This window comes from Ictalurus furcatus, chromosome 19 (genome assembly GCF_023375685.1).
Source record: "Ictalurus furcatus strain D&B chromosome 19, Billie_1.0, whole genome shotgun sequence".
In the NCBI taxonomy this organism is placed as follows: domain Eukaryota; kingdom Metazoa; phylum Chordata; class Actinopteri; order Siluriformes; family Ictaluridae; genus Ictalurus; species Ictalurus furcatus.
The window spans coordinates 11,344,165-11,362,548 of record NC_071273.1 but is presented as its reverse complement, the minus strand read 5'-3'; the positions used below and the strand labels follow the sequence as shown (position 1 = coordinate 11,362,548).

General features: G+C 38.9%; 1 protein-coding gene across 1 annotated transcript in view; it reads left to right on the top strand.

Moving 5' to 3' along the window:
• The first annotated feature begins 2,158 nt into the window (after positions 1 to 2,158).
• The window catches only part of LOC128623133 (mucin-19), a 46,343-nt gene continuing 30,117 nt past the window's right edge, over positions 2,159 to 18,384 (top strand). The window contains exons 1-12 of the mRNA XM_053650019.1: positions 2,159 to 2,173; positions 2,291 to 2,413; positions 2,574 to 2,623; positions 8,975 to 9,271; positions 9,898 to 10,027; positions 13,236 to 13,299; positions 13,443 to 13,531; positions 14,290 to 14,476; positions 14,569 to 14,688; positions 16,480 to 16,564; positions 16,606 to 16,852; positions 16,997 to 17,109. Coding sequence (XP_053505994.1) covers positions 2,159 to 2,173; positions 2,291 to 2,413; positions 2,574 to 2,623; positions 8,975 to 9,271; positions 9,898 to 10,027; positions 13,236 to 13,299; positions 13,443 to 13,531; positions 14,290 to 14,476; positions 14,569 to 14,688; positions 16,480 to 16,564; positions 16,606 to 16,852; positions 16,997 to 17,109 — 1,520 coding nt within the window. The remainder of the gene's footprint in view (positions 2,174 to 2,290; positions 2,414 to 2,573; positions 2,624 to 8,974; positions 9,272 to 9,897; positions 10,028 to 13,235; positions 13,300 to 13,442; positions 13,532 to 14,289; positions 14,477 to 14,568; positions 14,689 to 16,479; positions 16,565 to 16,605; positions 16,853 to 16,996; positions 17,110 to 18,384) is intronic.

Below are 18,384 nucleotides of genomic sequence, written 5' to 3'. Positions count from 1 at the left end.
CAGACATAATCCTCCCTGGTAGTCAATATATAAGACCACCGCTGTGTTGTCTGTAAACTTATGGTGACCTCTCAATTGACATTGGCTGCTATTGACGTTGGCTGCCAAGATCCAGCTTTATCTTGCTCAATGTTAATAGGATTGACCCTACGCATGCTGGGGATAGAAACGCCATCATCATAGTAGAATCCATGTAACCCCTAGAAAAATTGTCCACTGCAGTGGAGAAAGCATACTTTTCTGAGGTTCAACCTGAGCCTCAAGCTCTTCATGTGGGCAAGAACAACATCTCGATGTTGAACCGCCAGTTCCCTGGATTGTGCTAGAATTAACCAGTCATCCAGGTAGCTTAGTACATGTATGCCCTGGAGCCACAGTGGAGCCAGAATGACATACATGCACTTTGTGAAGGTGCGAGGGGATAAAGCTATCCAGAAGGGAAGAACCCGATTTTGGCTATGTGGAAATATGCACCTTTTAGATCTATCGTCACAAACCAGTCCTCAAATTGAATCTGTGGAACAATAAGTTTGGGCATCAGCATCTTGAACTTGTATGTCTGAAAAGTACAGTTCAGATGACGCAGGTCTAAAATTGGCTGCATACTCCTCTATTTTTTGCAGACCAGGAATAAATGGCTGTAAAAACCTCCCTCCCTCAGAGAACGGGGTACACGTTCTATGTCCCCTTTGTCCAAGAGGGATCTTACTTCCTGCTCTAATGTTGGGCTCTGGTCTGTGCTGACTACTGTGGTGAGCACACCTCTGAACCAGGGGGGTTGAGCTCTAAACTGGACCCGGTAACCCTTTTCTATGGTAGACAGAACCCATGGAGACACATTTGGCAGTAGTTTCCATGCTGCCAGACGGTCTTTTAGTGATGTTAACTATTACACATTCTATTGGAGGGAAAGCATAAGCTTTTCGTTGCCCTGTGACAGCTCGCTGAACAGAGAACACTGAAAACTTGGGACAGCCTTGGCTAGGGGAGGCCCAATAGTAGCACTGGGGCTAACTGCCCTAACAACCTCATGTCCCCTGACGCGTCCCTCCATGGCCCCTCAGGACTGCTCTTCTTTTTCTGCTTGGCCTTTATGACCATTCTCAGATCAAGCCTAGTTGCAGGCCGCGACTGTGGCCGACCGGTTCCCCTGGCTGTTTGCGGGCGTTGGCTGGCTGCCATACTCGCCTTCTGTGTCTCCCTCGCCCTAACGCTGACCTGGGCTCCACTCATGCATGCCCGGCTGAACTCGACACAACACGGAAGGAACTGGCTGAATGCTGCCATATGTCAAACTCACTCAGCAGGTCTTCTTGTTAGGCCTGCAACACTGTCATTGTCTGCTGTGACCATAAGCAAGACTACTACTGCATAGGCCTTGCCCACCAATGCCACAGTGGCCTTACATGGTGGCTTGGATGGCACAGCCAGCCCCCCTAAATTACCTGCTGTTGATGGAGAGAGGTAGCTCGCAAGCGCCTCCTCCACCTTCAGCATAGCTAAATAGCCATGCTGTTCATTCCCACCAATGGCCAAATAGTCCACCATCGTGGACTTATAAATATGGCTTATGCATGGTTTTCCCCCAGAAGCCCGATATTTTGTATTTCTTCCACTTCAGGAAGAAAGGGGAGATTTACTTTCACTGGGGAGAAAAAAAGCTCATCCAGCCTTAGCAAGCAGCTCTTTATATGCTGCTCTCAGTACACCATTCTGGCTCCTCGGAGTCAGAGAAGAATTATTGCTATTATTTTTGTGTGTGTTTTTTTTCCCTTTTCTTTTATTGGAGGGTGCACTGGTGGAGTCCATATGGCGGAGGTTTTGCCAAGCAGGACTGCATGTGTTCGCCTCTGAGGAGACAACACACTGTGGTTTGCCCTCACTCCTCCCTCACAATTAGGGCTGGACGCCATGGTGCACGTGTGGCTGAGGTCACATCTGTACGCTTTTCCCTGATCGCTCTGCTCCCACAAGTTCTAGCGAGTTCGCCAAGACAGTCTATGTCTGCTGCTAGTAGCACCTCTTTGGCCAGCTTGAATATGGTTCTGAGAGATGATATCCCTGCTAGATGGCACTCCTTTGGAGATTCCCTTTCGCAGGGATCCACTGTAGACCCAGTGAACTGTGCAATAGCTACAGTCCTGGAGTTCTTACAAGAATGTTTCTCAGCGGGGTGGGTTTCTTCTACAATCGAGGTTTATGTGGCCACCAGTTTGGCCATCCACGCCCCTGTTGATAGAGCCTCTGTGGGGCAACATCCTCTAATTTCGAGGTTTATGCGTTGTGTCAGGCGGCTGAGGCTCCTCTGCAGGTCACGCATACTTTCCTGGGACCTTCTGTGGTCCTGGAATGTCTGTCAGGCACCCCATTTGAGCCCTTAGAGTCAGCCTCTGAGAAGCTTCTAACTCTAAAGGTATCTCTTCTGCTGGCCCTGACATCTCTCAATGAGTAGTAGATCTACAAGATCTACAGTTGCCCTTCCTGCCTTGCCTTTACCCCTGGATTAGCCAAAGCTTTCCTGTATCCTAGGCCGGATTATATATACATCTGCTGCCCACCCTGTGGTGTTGCAGGTTTTTATGCCCTCACACCAGAACAAGAGAGAAAGCACCTGCGGTGTCCAGTAAGGGCTCTCTGTACTTACATCCACCACTCCAGCCATTGGCATAAGTCAGAGCAGCTGCTGGTCTGCTTGGTATGCGACAGTAGAGGTGATGCTGTGTCAAAGCAGCGCATCTCTAATTGGATAGTGGAAGCAATCTCTATCGCTTATGAGGCGCACGGTCTCGCTATGCCTCTGGGCATAAGGGCTCATTCCACTAGGGGGGTCGCCTCCTCGAAGGCTTTGTCCAACGAGGTATCCTTACAGGATATATGTTCTACTGCAGGGTGGTCTACGCCACACACATTCATTCGATATTGCAGCCTGGATATTCATTCTGCCCTGGGCTCGAGTGTCTTGCAGTGATCCTCGGGCTTGGGTCTTTTTGAACAGGCCGTACCCTCGGTATGACGGAGTGGGTATTCTCGTTCCCATAGTATTATGCTAAACGCAATGTGGAGTTCCCTTTGAAAGGGAATGTCTGGGTTATGCATGTAACCCCGTTCCCTGAGAAGGGAACGAGACATTGCGTAGCTTTGTCATAACAGGGTAGGCCTGTCAATTGCATCTTCACTCCAGAAAATAGAGGCTGATGGCGTGGTTCACAGGTGCCATATATATATATCATGCGACGCACTTAATTGCCACGTCACCTGATCACGGCAGGCCTATAAATAGGCATGATTTTACACAAGCTTCAGATGCCGGTCACGCACAAGGGGCGCTCCCATAGTGTTATGCTAAATGCAACGTCTTGTTCCCTTAACAGGTTTACATGTAGTAACAGGGTTTTCTGCAGTGTGAGGGATTTATTTTCACTGGGGAGAAAAAGAGCCCATCCAACCATAGTAATCTCTTCATGCAGCTCTTTATATGCTGTTCTCAGTTTTTAACACACCCTTCCGGCTCCTCGGAGTCAGAGAGGAATTATTACTATTATTTTTGTGTGTGTTTTTTTAGCCGGACCCGGAAGACAGAGCAAGAGATAGAGCAGCGCTCATCTTTGGCTCCTCTTCTGGATCCATAAGAGATCCCCCGGACCTGAGACAGCTTGCTGCCTCGGCAGCAGCCGGCCCAGATCCGCGAGGCTCTGAAACACAACTCGCTACGGCTTCCGAGAAAAGAGCAAGTCGCAAGTGGAGCTGCATAATATAGGCGTTATAATGCACAGTCAGACCTCTTGAGGGCTGCCATCGCATGCTCCTGTCTAGACACTTCACACAGAAAGTGTGCACTACTCCCCATGATGAAACTGGACCAAGGTGGAACACACTTCCTGAATTTTCTCACTCATATTTTTCTCTCTCCCTCTTTCCTTTTTTTCCTTCTCTTTTTTTAAAGGGATAGAAAAGTCCAGAGATTTTGAGAAAAGATAGAGAGGAAATGAAGCATCTTTTTGTTTCTTTACACAAACAACCAACATGCAGTCTCGCTGAAGATAATAAGGCTGACGGTGCGGTTCACAAGTGCCATATATATATATCACGCGACGCGTTTAATTGCCACGTCACCTGATCACGGCAGGCCTATAAATAGGCATGATTTTACACAAGCTTCAGAGGCTGGTCGCACACAAGGGTGCTCCCATAGTGTTATGCTAAACGCAATGTGGAGTTCCCTTTGAAATGGAACAACTTGGAGAGAATAAAGGTTTTTTTTTGCATTTCTTTCAGAATTGTGGAATTAATTATTATAAATTTAAAAGAAGGTATAACTATCGGTATCGGTTATCGGTATCGGCCGATATCACTCTGAATAATCGATTATCGGTATCGGCTGAGAAATTTTGTATCGGTGCATCTCTATTAGAAATGTTTTGTGGCAGGGGCATGAGACTTTATGTAGGATAATTCCAGACATGCGAAGGAAGCTGCAATATGAGTCTTAAAAAATATATGAATCTTGTATTAAGCAGTTGCCGCACAACTACTGAAGACAAATTGGACCTTTAAAAAATAAAGTTAAAAGTCAAAATTTACAATCAGCATGTTCTTTAGATATCCAAAGTCCTTGAGCTTTAATTTGTGCAAAAAAGGCAGCAAGCATTCACTGATGCTAAAGGAGGAAACACACTACATTAAGAGCAGGGTGATATAAACTTTTGAACAGGGTACACTTGACCATAGGTGAGGATAGGGACATAAATTGACAAGTAAAACACTGGAGTAGAGGATGAGCAAGCACAGCATGTAGGGCAGGGGGGCCCCAGCATTCAGAGGCCCCCAGATCAGGACAGGAAAAAACAACCACACAAAAAGTTTAAGGTGCTTTTACATAGTAGTCAGTTTCTGAGTTCAAATCAGTGAAAATCATATCACATTTCAGTAGCATTTCTGTTCTATTTGCTTACTTTGTGACTCGTTGCTTATGTTAGCAGCTTACATGGATATATAAATGTCGCCTGCAACCCAAAACACAGGGCATGTTTGGTTTCACTCACTGCATTTGGCTCAATTTAGGACTGAATCACTTTCGCACTGCCTGTGACTCACGCTAGAATTCAAATTAAACCTTACCGACACCATCTCAGCAAGATTGCTGTTGTCCACTACGGAGTGTGATTGCTGTGCTCTCACCTGCACAAATGAACAGCAACAAAGAGGAAATTGCACCGGGGCTCAATTCAACCAGACAAAAAACTGCATATGTAAAAGCACCCTTAATTATCTGCATGGATCATGGATATTAACGAAAGAAGAAAAGCATATTTTGATCACAGTTAAAGGTAATAATGTAGCATACTTTTTCCACAATTCCATGTTTACAAATATGGACATCTAAGTAGTAGCATTTGAAAATTTCACACTGATGTGCTTGTGAGAATAAAATTTCTTTGTTCTTTTGGCCGGGATTAGGGTGAACATTTTATGAGGCAGCTTAAAACCACTGGTAGTAAATGTCTAAAGTATGAGACCTCTCAGTTTGAATGGACAGAAGCCAGCCAGCTTGAGTCAGTGCTCATCAATGATATTTTTGCAATGTAGTTTCGGCCCGGTAATGTTACTCCCCCACCTGGTCCCATAGGGACCTCTCCCTTGCTCTTGCAGCATACCCGGTAATTTTGCATTACACCACTGAAGTAGAAATAGAACTTTGACTTCGAACTGAGCTCTTGCTTCACCAGCACAGACTTGTAGCGTGACTGTTGCTGAACCAATCCTGCTGTCCCTGACTCTTCACTTTATTCCATCACTCATAAAGATCCCAAGATATTTAAACTCATCCACAGAAGTAAGGTCTTTTCACCTGAATAGGACATCCCAATCTTTTCAGGAAGAGAACCATGACCTCAAACTTTTATCTTAGCCACGTCAGACTGAAAACATTTCTGTTCATTTGTGCCTTTTAAAATACATAAGCAATTGCACTGCTCTTTTGGTACTTTTCATGTTCTATTTCTTTACTAATCACATTTGGCTATATGATCCCCTTTACAGGATGCTGCTATTTATTCAGTTATAATTCAAAACAGCTAATATTTACATGCTTTATCTATCAACATTTTTCTTTGACAACTTTGTGTATTTATGAGGTTGGTTCATTTCTGAATGATCAACCTTCTGATGGTTATCAAATAAGTTACTTATCTGGTGTTTACTTTGCCTCACTTGTGACGGTTTCTGTTTCAACCACAGTCTGTATAAAATATTCATTGTATGCACTGCATGTTTGAGCAGCCTTGCGCTCAATAAACTCTCAATAAAGCATCAATTTAAAAAAAAAACTCACGTTGCCCTTGCCTAACTTGTGATACTAAAGTATTAAACATAATACAATTGTTTGTTTTTGTGTGTTAATATTGGCACATGTTTAACTTGTAACTCAAGAAATGATGAACATTGTGTTGGTGCATTGTAGTCAGTAAATATGCATATATCTGCTTTGCAAAATGTTATTAATGTTTCATATATTGTGGTTAATATTTCATATATTGAGGAACAATACCTTACTTTTTGCGCTTAATCAAATAACTTAAATCATTATTTTCCCCATAATTATGAAAGCCATCAGTGAGTATTTAGATATGTTATTTCTTTACATATTTCAAATAATATTTTTTTCTTTAAGTATTTAATATTTATTTGTGATTTTCTGTCCTGTTGGTGTATACATTTATTTTAGATACTAAACTTTAAGCAGTGTCCGTCTACAGAGAACGGAGTCTAGGAATATCAATTCCAACAAAAGAAAATAAGGTGCTTAATTTGTAATTAGTCTTGCTATAATGAAGACCAAGACACTGTATGTGATGCTTTGAAATTAAGTTGTTATGAAGAAAAAAGATGGGGAAGGTTATTAAAACTTCAGCAAAGCTTTGAAGCACTGTGAAATCCATTACAACAAAGTGCTTAGGCGTGATTGGCAATTGTCAGAGAAGTGTCCGAGAGTCTAGCTACAGAGATCTATGGGAGAGTGGTCAGAAGAAAGCCACTTTTGAGAAAAGCTATGTTAAAAATGTAAAAGATTTTGTTGTCAGCAGAAACCAAATACAACCCAACTCCCTGGTAACACCATTCCTGTGATCAAGCACGTTGGTGGTAGCATCATGCTCTTGGGTTGCTTTTCAACAGGAGGAAATGGAAAACTTGCTCCAAATATAAGCAAATTGTTGAGGGGAATCTGTTTCAGTCAGCCATACCTCTGCATTAAGGGTGGAAATATATGCTCCAACAGCACAATAAGGCAAAGCACAAGTCAACCATTACAAAGGACTAGCATAAAAAAGGTTTGTGTTTTGGAATGGCCGAGTCAAAGCCAAGATTAAATCTAACTGCTTGACCAGAAATGTGACCAGAAGCTGTCTACCAACATTCTCCATCTAATTTGGCAGAGTTAGAAGGGATTTGCATTGAATGCATGCACACCATGTATTAAATTGAATGAAAGAAAATGCCAAAATCAAAATATGTAAAGCTCATAGATACAAATCCGAGACAACTTAAATCTGTTATTGCTGCAAAAGGACAAGTAACACTGAGAGGGTGAATACTTATCAATTAAGCAACAATTAATTCTGATGATATCTAAATACTTTATTTATTTATTTATTTTTTAAAAATATGTTTATATTTAATTTCTGAAAAAAGTAACTTCTAAAGGAGCAGCAAAATATCCCATTCTGATATGCATTTTAACATTTGAACATTTTGATGCTCTCAGTTGTAGATGGACTTGATTGAGATTACACAAAAACTCACTTCCAACCATTTATTCATCCCACAGTGCAGTTCCTGTTCCTTCATCTTTCATCATTTTTTCAACTTTTTCTTTTACAAAAAAACATCAAAACATCCATTGATGCCTGACTTCTTGTATTAATAGTTTTGTTCTCCGTATACACACATTTCTCGCCAAACATATAGTCAGTTACCCAGCATCTGTGTTCCTAGAAGAAACTTCATTTTGTCAAAGCTTTGCACACAGAAAATGCAGAAACAAAGCAGGGGGGACAGGGCCTTGTCTTAAAAGCAGAGATATTCCTCACAAAGCAAAAATGACAAATACATTTAAATTACAGTGTCTTTTGATTGAATTTTATTGATAAAAGGTATTTAATATATAATCTAAGACATTCATTGAATTGAAAGGGGAGGGGTTCTATGCTGGTACATTCATGGTAAATTCATTTCCTCATGTTATTCAAAGTATGGAACTGGGTCTGGTTATAAAAGGCATGGTGGGAAGGCATCCTTCACACTCTTAATTCATGTTTGGTAGTTACAGTGTCCAAACATGACTCAGTATAGGACACTATTAGGGGTTTTAGTGTTTATCACAGGTAAGTGCTTTTGCTTGGACTAATTTATAATTATAATTTTCTAACTACATTGTAGAGGCTTTGCATGTTATGTCATGAGCAATAACACTAAAATGTTATTTGAATAATGCACTTTAAATGTTGATTCTATTTTTTCTTCCAGGCCAGTTTGGCTCTGTTTCAACCCAAAGCCAAAGTAAGTAGTCATCCTTGGACCTAAATACATACATTAGAATTTACAACTCTATCTCATATGCATCTCAGATATGCAGGGTCTGGTCAGCTAATAGTGCCCAGATTTTTTAGGACAATGCATGGTGAGACAAATTTCTGCTACTATGCTGCCCTCAACTGGAGATATGTACAGCTTTTACAATTTTCAATTGCAGAATGAAAACAGTTTATGCATGTTTTCCAAAATCCTCAAGCAAGTGTACTACTCCTTCAGCACTTTAAAATTCACATTCCTTCTACTTTATTTTACTTTATTCCTAATTAATATATCTTTATTTTAATTATTTTAATCTGGATCCTATTTTAATTAATGAGAATTATTTAAATAATAATAATAATAAAAACCTCTGCATTGCCTTGTATATTAAGTTGTGATACAGACATATACTTGTCTTGCTTTCTCTACTTATTTATTTTTATTTACTTTATTTATTTATTTATTTATTTTTAGATGTGTGCAAGACCTTTGGCGGTGGGACCATAAAGACTTTCAATGACACCTTGTTCTACGTGAAATCCACATGTCCTGTAACATTGACACACTTCTCTCATGGGGAGGTCGACTGTTTTATCTCTGTGCAGCGTGATCCAACTGGCTTAATGAAGAAAGTCGAGATTGTGGTGAATAAAGTCGCTACCATCATTCAGGATGGCACACTGACTGTACAAGGAAACAGGTATCTCAGACAACACCTAGAATAGACACAAGAATGACATATTGATTCATCATGAATGACATATTGAGTACTTTCCTGAATTAATGTTAGTCATTACCCTAGTATCCATATTTCCTGTTTAATTAGAACTGAGTCACTATTGCACTTGAGAACTTTCCTTGATCCAAAGCGACTTACAAATGAGGAAATACAAGCAAAGTGATATATCAAGTGGAGAACAATACAAGTAGTGTAATTGAGTTGTAGAGAAGCAAACTGCGCAGAGTAGAGGTGTAAGAGTCAGAGTAAGGTGTATTTTTGTTTTTGTTTTTTTAATAATGTGGTGTTGGCATTTTAGGGGTTAGTTAAGTGCTCATTGAAGAGGTCGCTCTTTTGCTGTTTTTTGATGATTAAAAGCACACACTTTGCTAATATATTGAATTATTATACCAGGTTACAGGAAAATGATACTTTTATATGTTTTACCTAATGTTTCATCACCTTATGGTATGCAAAAATTTTGTATCCTAAAGTTTTTTTAGATTGGACATAACGTACTTGTCATTATACATCACTTGTCAAATACAAGCATTGTGTGATCACTACAAAGCGATCCTTACTGATGTTTTAATGACATTTGTTTACAGAGTCTCTCTGCCCTATGACCAGACCTATCAGAGTGTGTATACATTTGGCATTTACACCAAGCTTAGAAGCAAAGTTCTGCCGCTTTCTGTCATATGGTACAGTTTTTCTGAGGGTGTCACTTCACTTTGGGTTAGTACAGCAAAAACATCACGACGTTTCTCGTGTCTCTATACAACCTCAATTAAAAATGATTATTCAGAGTGATAATAGTTATAACAGTTTATATCTATCTATCTATCTATCTATCTATCTATCTATCTATCTATATATATATATATATATATATATATATATATATATATATATATATATATATATATATATATATATAGATAGATAGATAGATAGATAGATAGATAGATAGATAGTGTGTGTGTGTGTATATATATATATATATATATATATATATATATATATATATATATATATATATATATATATACACACACACACATACTCCACTTTATTAGGAACACCTGTACAACTGCACAGTTATTTAATCAACCAATCATGTGGCAGCAGCACAATGCATAAAATCCTAATAATAATAAAAGTAATAATAATTCCTTAGGGTGCACGGTGGCTTAGTCCACGTTTGCCTCACACCTCCAGGGTCTGGGGCTTGATTCCTGCTGGGGCCACGTGTGTGCGGAGTTTGCATGTTCTCCCCGTGCTGCGGGGGTTTTCTCTGGGTACTTTGGTTTCCTCCCCCTGTCCAAAGACATGCATGGTAGGCTGATTGGCGTGTCCGTAGTGTATGAATGGGTGTGTGAGTGTGTAAGTGATTGTGCCCTGTGATGGACTGGCACCCTGTCCAGGGTGTACCCTGCCCTGTGCCTGATGTTCGCTGGGATAGGCTCCAGGTTCCCCTGTGACCCTAAAGAAGGAGTAAGCGGTAGAAGATGGATGGATGGATGGATAATTCCTTAGATTTATATTGCACTTTTATAGGTACTCAAACCATCCACCTGGATGATGCAAAGGCAGCTATAGTGCGCCAGAACACCCACCATACACCAGCTATTAGTGGAGAGGAGAGAGTGATGTAGCCAATTCAGAGAAGGGGATTATTAGTGGGCAATGATGGATAAGGGGCAATGGGGGAATTTCACCAGGACACCGGGGTTATACCCCTACTCTTTTATGATTAGTGTCCTGGGATTTTTAATGACCACAGAGAGCCAGGACCACGTTTTAACGTCTCATTCAAAAGACGGTGCTGTTTTACAGTATAGTGTTCCCATCACTATACTGGGGCATTATGACCCACATGGACCACAGAGTGAGCGCAAGCAGTAATCATTCTCAGTATAAAGGGAAACATTTATGGATTAGCTCAATTAGCTACAAAGCACATTTGCTCAAAGCACTTGTAAACAAAGCTACGTTTCATACAGTAGGCCTACTAACAATCAACTAACATTAACTGTACAACATAATAAAGAAAAAAGCATCTTACCTAACACAAAATATTCCACAAAGCTGCCATGTCAGTGTCCTCCTACTCTTCCCTGTGTTACTTTAAGTGTCTGTGGCAGTCCTGTGTCTCTTACATATGTATGAGCGCATAAATGGCTCTGGATTAAACTCTGTAAGCAGTGGGCGCACATTGTTCAAAAACATCAGAGACAAGATGGTAGGGATGATAAGGGATGCACACTGTGAGCTACAAATGAGATTCATTTTGGAGAAACCCTGCTCGCACTCCACTCAAGAGTGGTATGGTATTCACAGTAGGCAACAACTGTCTCAGTCCTGGATCTGTTTTTTTTTTTTCATTTTTTTTTTTTTTTTTTTTGCGTTTGAGTCCCTGTACTCTCTAAAAGCCCGAATGACTGTACATGGGCTGTTAACGCCAATTAAGCCCTGGTAGTCATTTGGCAAATGGTCGCCAAATTGCTTCATCAGTGACTTGCTACTGCTCACTCTCTACTTGACTTTTTAGTAGTATTTAGTTTTCTCATTGTTGATGTTTGTGTTCTTAAAAATGCTTTCTTTTCGTCATGACACAACAACACCTGCTACATGACTGTAGGCTTTGCTTTGTGACAACGAATTCAGGTAAACTTTGAACTTCAAGTGAGTACATTATGTGAAAGAGGCTATTGATCGGCTGGTAGCAAAATTTGAGCGTCGGTACTATAAGATTAGCATATTTATTGCAGTTTTTGTTGTTCTATTTTATCTTTGGTGGATTAAAAACTAAAACTATTTCCTTTGATTATATTGCTGCATAAGACTTTAAACACCCAGCTGCAGAGGTGGTGGATCAACATGTAAAGGTTCTGGAATGCATGTCTGATACATTTTAAAGGAGCAAATTAAGCTCTGGGTACCAGAAGGGCTGGTACCTGTGAGTCTGTGCTCATGATAGCCTCAGATTCCTGCTCTTGGTTGACAGGAGTGGAACCTGATGTGATTTTCTGTTGTTGTTGACCATCCACCTCAAGGTTCGATATTTTGGGCGTTCTGAGATGCTTTTCTGCTTACCACAGTTATAAAGAGTGTGTAAAGAGTAATTATATGAGTTTCTATTTCCTTCTCGGCAGCTTAAACCTATCGGGCCATTTTCCTCTGACCTTTTTTTATCAACAAGGCATTTCCACACACAGAACTGTCACTCACTGAATGTTTATTTATTTTTTGCACCATTCTGTGTAAACTCTAGAGACGTGATGTGAACATTACCCAAAGCTCTTTTGCATTGTGCTGCTGCCACATGACTGGCTGATTAGATACTGTAACTGCATCGATGTGCAGGTGTACAGGTGTTCCTAATAAAGTGGATGTTGAGTGTAAATATACAAATTTCATAACTTATCAAAACATATAAAAATGATAAGTTTACAATAGGAAATGATTATCACCTTGACTACCAGGATCATCCAAATCAATCTCTGTTTGATCATATGAGGTAAAGATGTAAAATTTTTTCTCTCTCAATTTTCTTGTTATTAATGTATTTTAATAGGCTATTTAACATTTCATGTTTAAACTGTTTTGATGATGATGATGATGATGATGGAGCAGGACCATTCGCACATTCTGACAACCAATATCTGATAAGTGTACTAATTCCATTTTTACAACAGTGTGCAGCTATCGAATTGTTCTTATCAATTTTAGACATGTTTAAGCAGAACATTGCTTTTGTTAAACAATTTCCTTACCACATGTGATCATTGCAGACATCATCAAGACACCAAGTTTAGAAAATAACCTTTTTTTTGTGGTCCAGTTTTTAACTGCACTGACAGGTTTTTATACACCATCACACACAAATAAGATTTTGGAGTAAGCTTTGTTTTTGTTTTCAATGTTTCAATATTTGCTATAGGTTCAACTGGACCTGCCATTAGTGGATGAGATGACTGGGATGTGTGGGAGACTAAACAGTGACGGTTAGTGTCAAGATTCAACAGGAACAATAGGAACAAGTCCATTTTTCTTTATAGTAAATGTGGTTAATAATGTCTCTTTCATGAGCACTTTTATGATTTATTGAGATTTATGAGCATGTCCTAACACCATTTTTTCCCCACAGAAAATAGAGCACAGCTTCTTTATAGCAATATCATCCGTAATGAAAACTGTATAACTGAAGATAATACAGAAGTACCTGATACAAATAAGGTAAGTGTTCTAAAAACACTCCTGCTTCAGAGAGCCATTATAGAATTATTCTAGAAACTACTCCCTAAATTGTATTGACTAGAAACTAGAAGATATCTGAGAAATTGGGTATACAAGCAGCTAAATATATTTTACTGGCAATTTTACTGAAATTTACTGGCTGAATACACAGTGTATATATATATATATATATATATATATATATATATATATGTATTTTTTTTTTACAAAGACCTTATGAATCAGCTTAATCTGGAGTAGTAGAGTAGTAGAGCAAAGTTTTCTTTAAAATTATTGCGAATAATGAAATCAAATAATATTTCTTGAATTATTATATTAAATTTTTGTCCCTGTTATGTCAACATCGCCATCGGCATCGAACTTCTGCTCCTAGAATACAGCGCAGCCTACAAACATGGCCGCCAAGGACTACAATTCACAGCCATTACAAACACTCTTGCATTCATGTTCATCCTACTACTGTTTGTACACACCTGGACTCAAACATACACACAATATAAGCACAGTCACTGAACCTTTGCGTTGTGATGTATTTGACTTGTTTATACCAGTCATTACCAAACTTTTGTTGGCTTGATGCTTATGCACTGACCTCCTATCATAACCAAGCTATCCCAGATTTGTTGCTTTTTGCCCAAAATAAATTCTGACTAAGTCACACTCCATTTTTGTATGTCAGAAATGACACAATTAATTGCATGCATGAATAACTCAAACATTTCTATTTTGTTTTCCAGATTTGTAAAAGATTTAGTTCTGAGGCCATGGAATGCGTGGACAGGGATTTTGCAAAGCTCTGCAAGCAAAACATCTATAATGTACATAATCTTGTAAAGTGCTCTTTCTTTGAGGAGTTCCTTCGGCTCTGCAAGGACGTCTTATTCTTTCCCCCACAATCAAAATTGCGAGAAATAACTAACTGTGGTAAGTGTGCAATTTTTTACACAGCATATCATTTAGAGGGCCACCATATTGTCAAATTATATTACATATAATAAATGTGAAATTCTCTGCAGCTGAACCTGCATGTCCTGGAGATTTGAAATTTCAGGATGAAGGTCCTGCTTTTCCTCCCACCTGCTCCAACCCCCAGCTTCAGACAGAATTCAATACCAGCACTTGCCTTCCTCAAGATGGTGTGTATTTCTAGTTGTCAGTGCTGCGATGAAAATTATAACCATCAATGTTTAAAGTGTGTTTTATTCTTAAATACACTGGTCGTCTAATGATTAACATAAGCAAACAAATGACATAATTTGACATATTATCAGCTCACGGTGTTGGGCAACAGGTTTTTTTTTTTGCAGATTCAAATTCAGTGTTTAGGCTTGTGTAATGTTGATTTTCTCCTACTCCCACAAAAATCATGATTTAATTGTCCAGACCGGCAGGGCTAGTGCATACCTATAGGTGAACTAGGCAGTTGCCTAGGGCAGCAGCACAGCCAAGGCAGCAAAAATGAGAGAGAGAGAGAGAGAGAGAGAGAGAGAGAGAGAGAGAGAGAGTTTAATTTTATATTAACAAAATATGTCAATTCATTTGTCAATTCATCAATGGAATTATCACAGTCATATCAAAACATTATATCACACCATTAGTTCTAAATCTAAATTCAGAGTTGGGTGTAATGTGTTACTGTGATCTAATTACTTTTTCTGATAACGCTGTAATGTAACACATTGCATTTTAAATTTATGGAATTTGATGGCAGTTACTGAAGTCAATAATTACGTTACTTGCATTACAAATTTATTGTTAAGAAAACAATATTAAGTAAAATGTATTTTTAAAATACATCACGTTTTGCCCCGAAGATTTTTTCTTTAGCCCCGAATAATTCTCCACTAGGAGCAGTTTGTCACTACGTAACTGAACGTCAGTAAAAGAAGAGCGCCTGTAATTTTATATCTTCAGTGAACGAAGGCGACAGTTTACAGGAAAATACATTGAAACACTCGTGTCTTACTGGCTGACAGTTTCTCAATTCTGCCAAACGCTAGCTCACAGTCAGTTTGAGGAAAAATACATATACGCCGATTTTTTTTAAACAGTAAAGGGGTTGAAACTGAAACACTGACATCCTCTGATACTGAGCAGGAAAAGAAGGTGTGTAAATGTCTATATGAGTTCCAGTTTACATGAACATGATATGAGCAGAGCATAAGGAAAGATAATGTACTTTGCATGACACTGTAGCAGTTAAACCCATTCAGTGATAGCTTAGTTGTGCCTCCCCTTGGCTAGTGATACCAAACTAGACTAGTTAGAAAAGTTTTATATTTAATCGGTCTGGTATTCCTACAAACAGTGACAACACCCAAGGCAAGTTTCCTGATAAATCCAACTTTTTCTGATCATGTCATACATTGACTTGCGCTAAAATGACTGAAAGCACTACGAGTTTCACTTTGTAGTGTATTCTTGTAGGTTTGATATGTTTTGAAAGTAACATGAAAGTAAAGTAATTAGTAGTATTCAGGACAGTACTAAATAAAAAATAACATGGGATTTTTTATGATACTTCTTATTTTGTTAAAAGTTTCAAGATTTTGGAGATTTTGCAAGGCGTATGTAAACATCAGACCGCAACTGTATGTGAGACTGGGGGAAGTGGGCAGGGGTGGTTTCAGTTAATATCACAAATTGCTCATACTTGCATACTCTTATTGTAAATTCTGGCGGTGCTATAGAAAATGTGTAAAGCTTGGCAGACCTGGTAAGTAATATAATCTGAGCAAATGTCACTGGACACTATTATAGTATAAGATTGCGTAAAGATCATTTAGTTGTTATATTGAACAAGCCTTATTTTGTTCTAATTTATTCTTATTGTTTTCTTTCTCACAGTTTATTTATTTATTTTAATTTATTTTTCTCTCACTCTCTCTTTTACACTCTCTCTCTCTCTCTCTCTCTCGTTCTCTCAGGATTGGTCCTGAACGATCGAGCTGAAGGTTACCACAGTGTTAAGGTGCAGGACTGCCCTTGTGTGCACATGAGAGTAACATATGCGCCAGGCAAAAAAATCAGTTCAAAGTGCCAAACTTGGTGAGAACATTTTGCTTTAATATTCTTGTTTTATCGTATGATTGGATCTGGTCTTTTGAGATGCTGTTTATAGTGCTTTATCCTATCATCGTACTTTGCCTCTGTTTTTGTCTTAGTGAATGCATCAATGGGAAATGGAATTGTTCACCTAACACCTGTGTTCCTCCATGTGCCATTGAAGGCTGGTCTGTCACTACCTTTGATGGTAAACAATATTCTCTGCCCGGAAAATGTACCTATGTGGCTGCAATGGTAAGAAATGTCTATCTATCTATCTATCTATCTCTCTCGCTCTCTCTCTTTCTCTCTCTCTCTCTCTCTCTCTCTCTATATATATATATATATATATATAATTAAAAATAGGTAAGATAGATAATATGCCATGTCTTTTCACAGGGACGCAACTGGACAGTGACCATCAAGTTTTCTGATGTGACAATAGAAAAAATGTACCTTGATGTGTTTCAGGTGTGTTTTCTGCTATATGAACGTGCTGATGTTCTTCCTGGGTCTTTTTAAAAATTCTGATGACTATGTTTGTCTCTGTATTTAGGAACGATACACCTTCTCATTGAACAGTGTACAGCTAGGGGGAAATGATATCACTATCACAGATCTGTCCCATACTGGTAGGTTTTCTATAAAGCTAAATGAATATGATTTAGATCTTATGGAGTTGGTTTCTCCAGAGGTTAATACAGCAGCCAAAACATTTCTCAATTAAAAACACTCTCAACAGTAATGAGGTAATCCAAATAACTGTCAATGTAACAAAGTGTGTAGTGAAAAGACAACACAAGTTTTGTGTTACTGGTTACATAAACTCTGGTTTTAATTTCAGAACCAGTCGTCATGAGGATCATAATAAAATCAAAACGTGTTAATGTAATGAATGGAGACAAATGTCATTTAAACTATTTAATGTTTTCTATAAAACAATATTGTTTAATATAGATGCTACAAATTTAATCTACAGGTATGAAACTTTACAAACTGGTACAGTTGAGGTTAGAAGGCACTAGTTTTATAGACACAATGGACCTCATATATAAATCTTTCAGTTAAGTTGTGTGTAAACCTTTCCATCAAACCAAACTAAAAACTTTCAGCTAATTTACAAACCTTGTGAAAATGCTAATTTTCTTCAAACATGTGTAGGTTGATGAATGATAATCATCTGTAAACCAGGCACATACACTACACAGCTGATGTGCATTTGGTGACACCCACAAAACTCCTTAAAAAGCAACGCTCATACAGCTGAAATTTACATTTACATTCATGGCATTTGGCAGACGTCCTTATCCAGAGTGACTTACAATGAGCTGATTTATACAACTGAGCAGCTGAAGGTTAAGGGTCCAGAAGCTAGCAAAGTCAAGGGCCCAGCAGTGGCAGCTTGATCGTGCTGGGTTTTGAACTTGCAACCTTCTGCTCAGTAGTCCAATGTCACTACCACTTCTCCAACATAGGCAAAAGGCAAAAATTATATGAGGTGAAAAAAAATGGTTTGACATGAAAACTATAATATAAATATACAATATAGGCTATCTACTGTATTTAGATGATCTACAGCAGTGGTCACCAAACATGTTCCTTGAGCTCTACCTTCCTGAAGACTTTAGCTTCAATCTTAATCATGCCCACCTGACCATCTCAGATGTTTCTTAATTCTAAGAACACAAATAAGGAACTTATATAGGGTAATCGAGAACATCAGGAACATCTCGTAGAAAAACTGTTAAAACTGTTACAGTGATTTTAGAGACTCTCCCTTGTTTCCT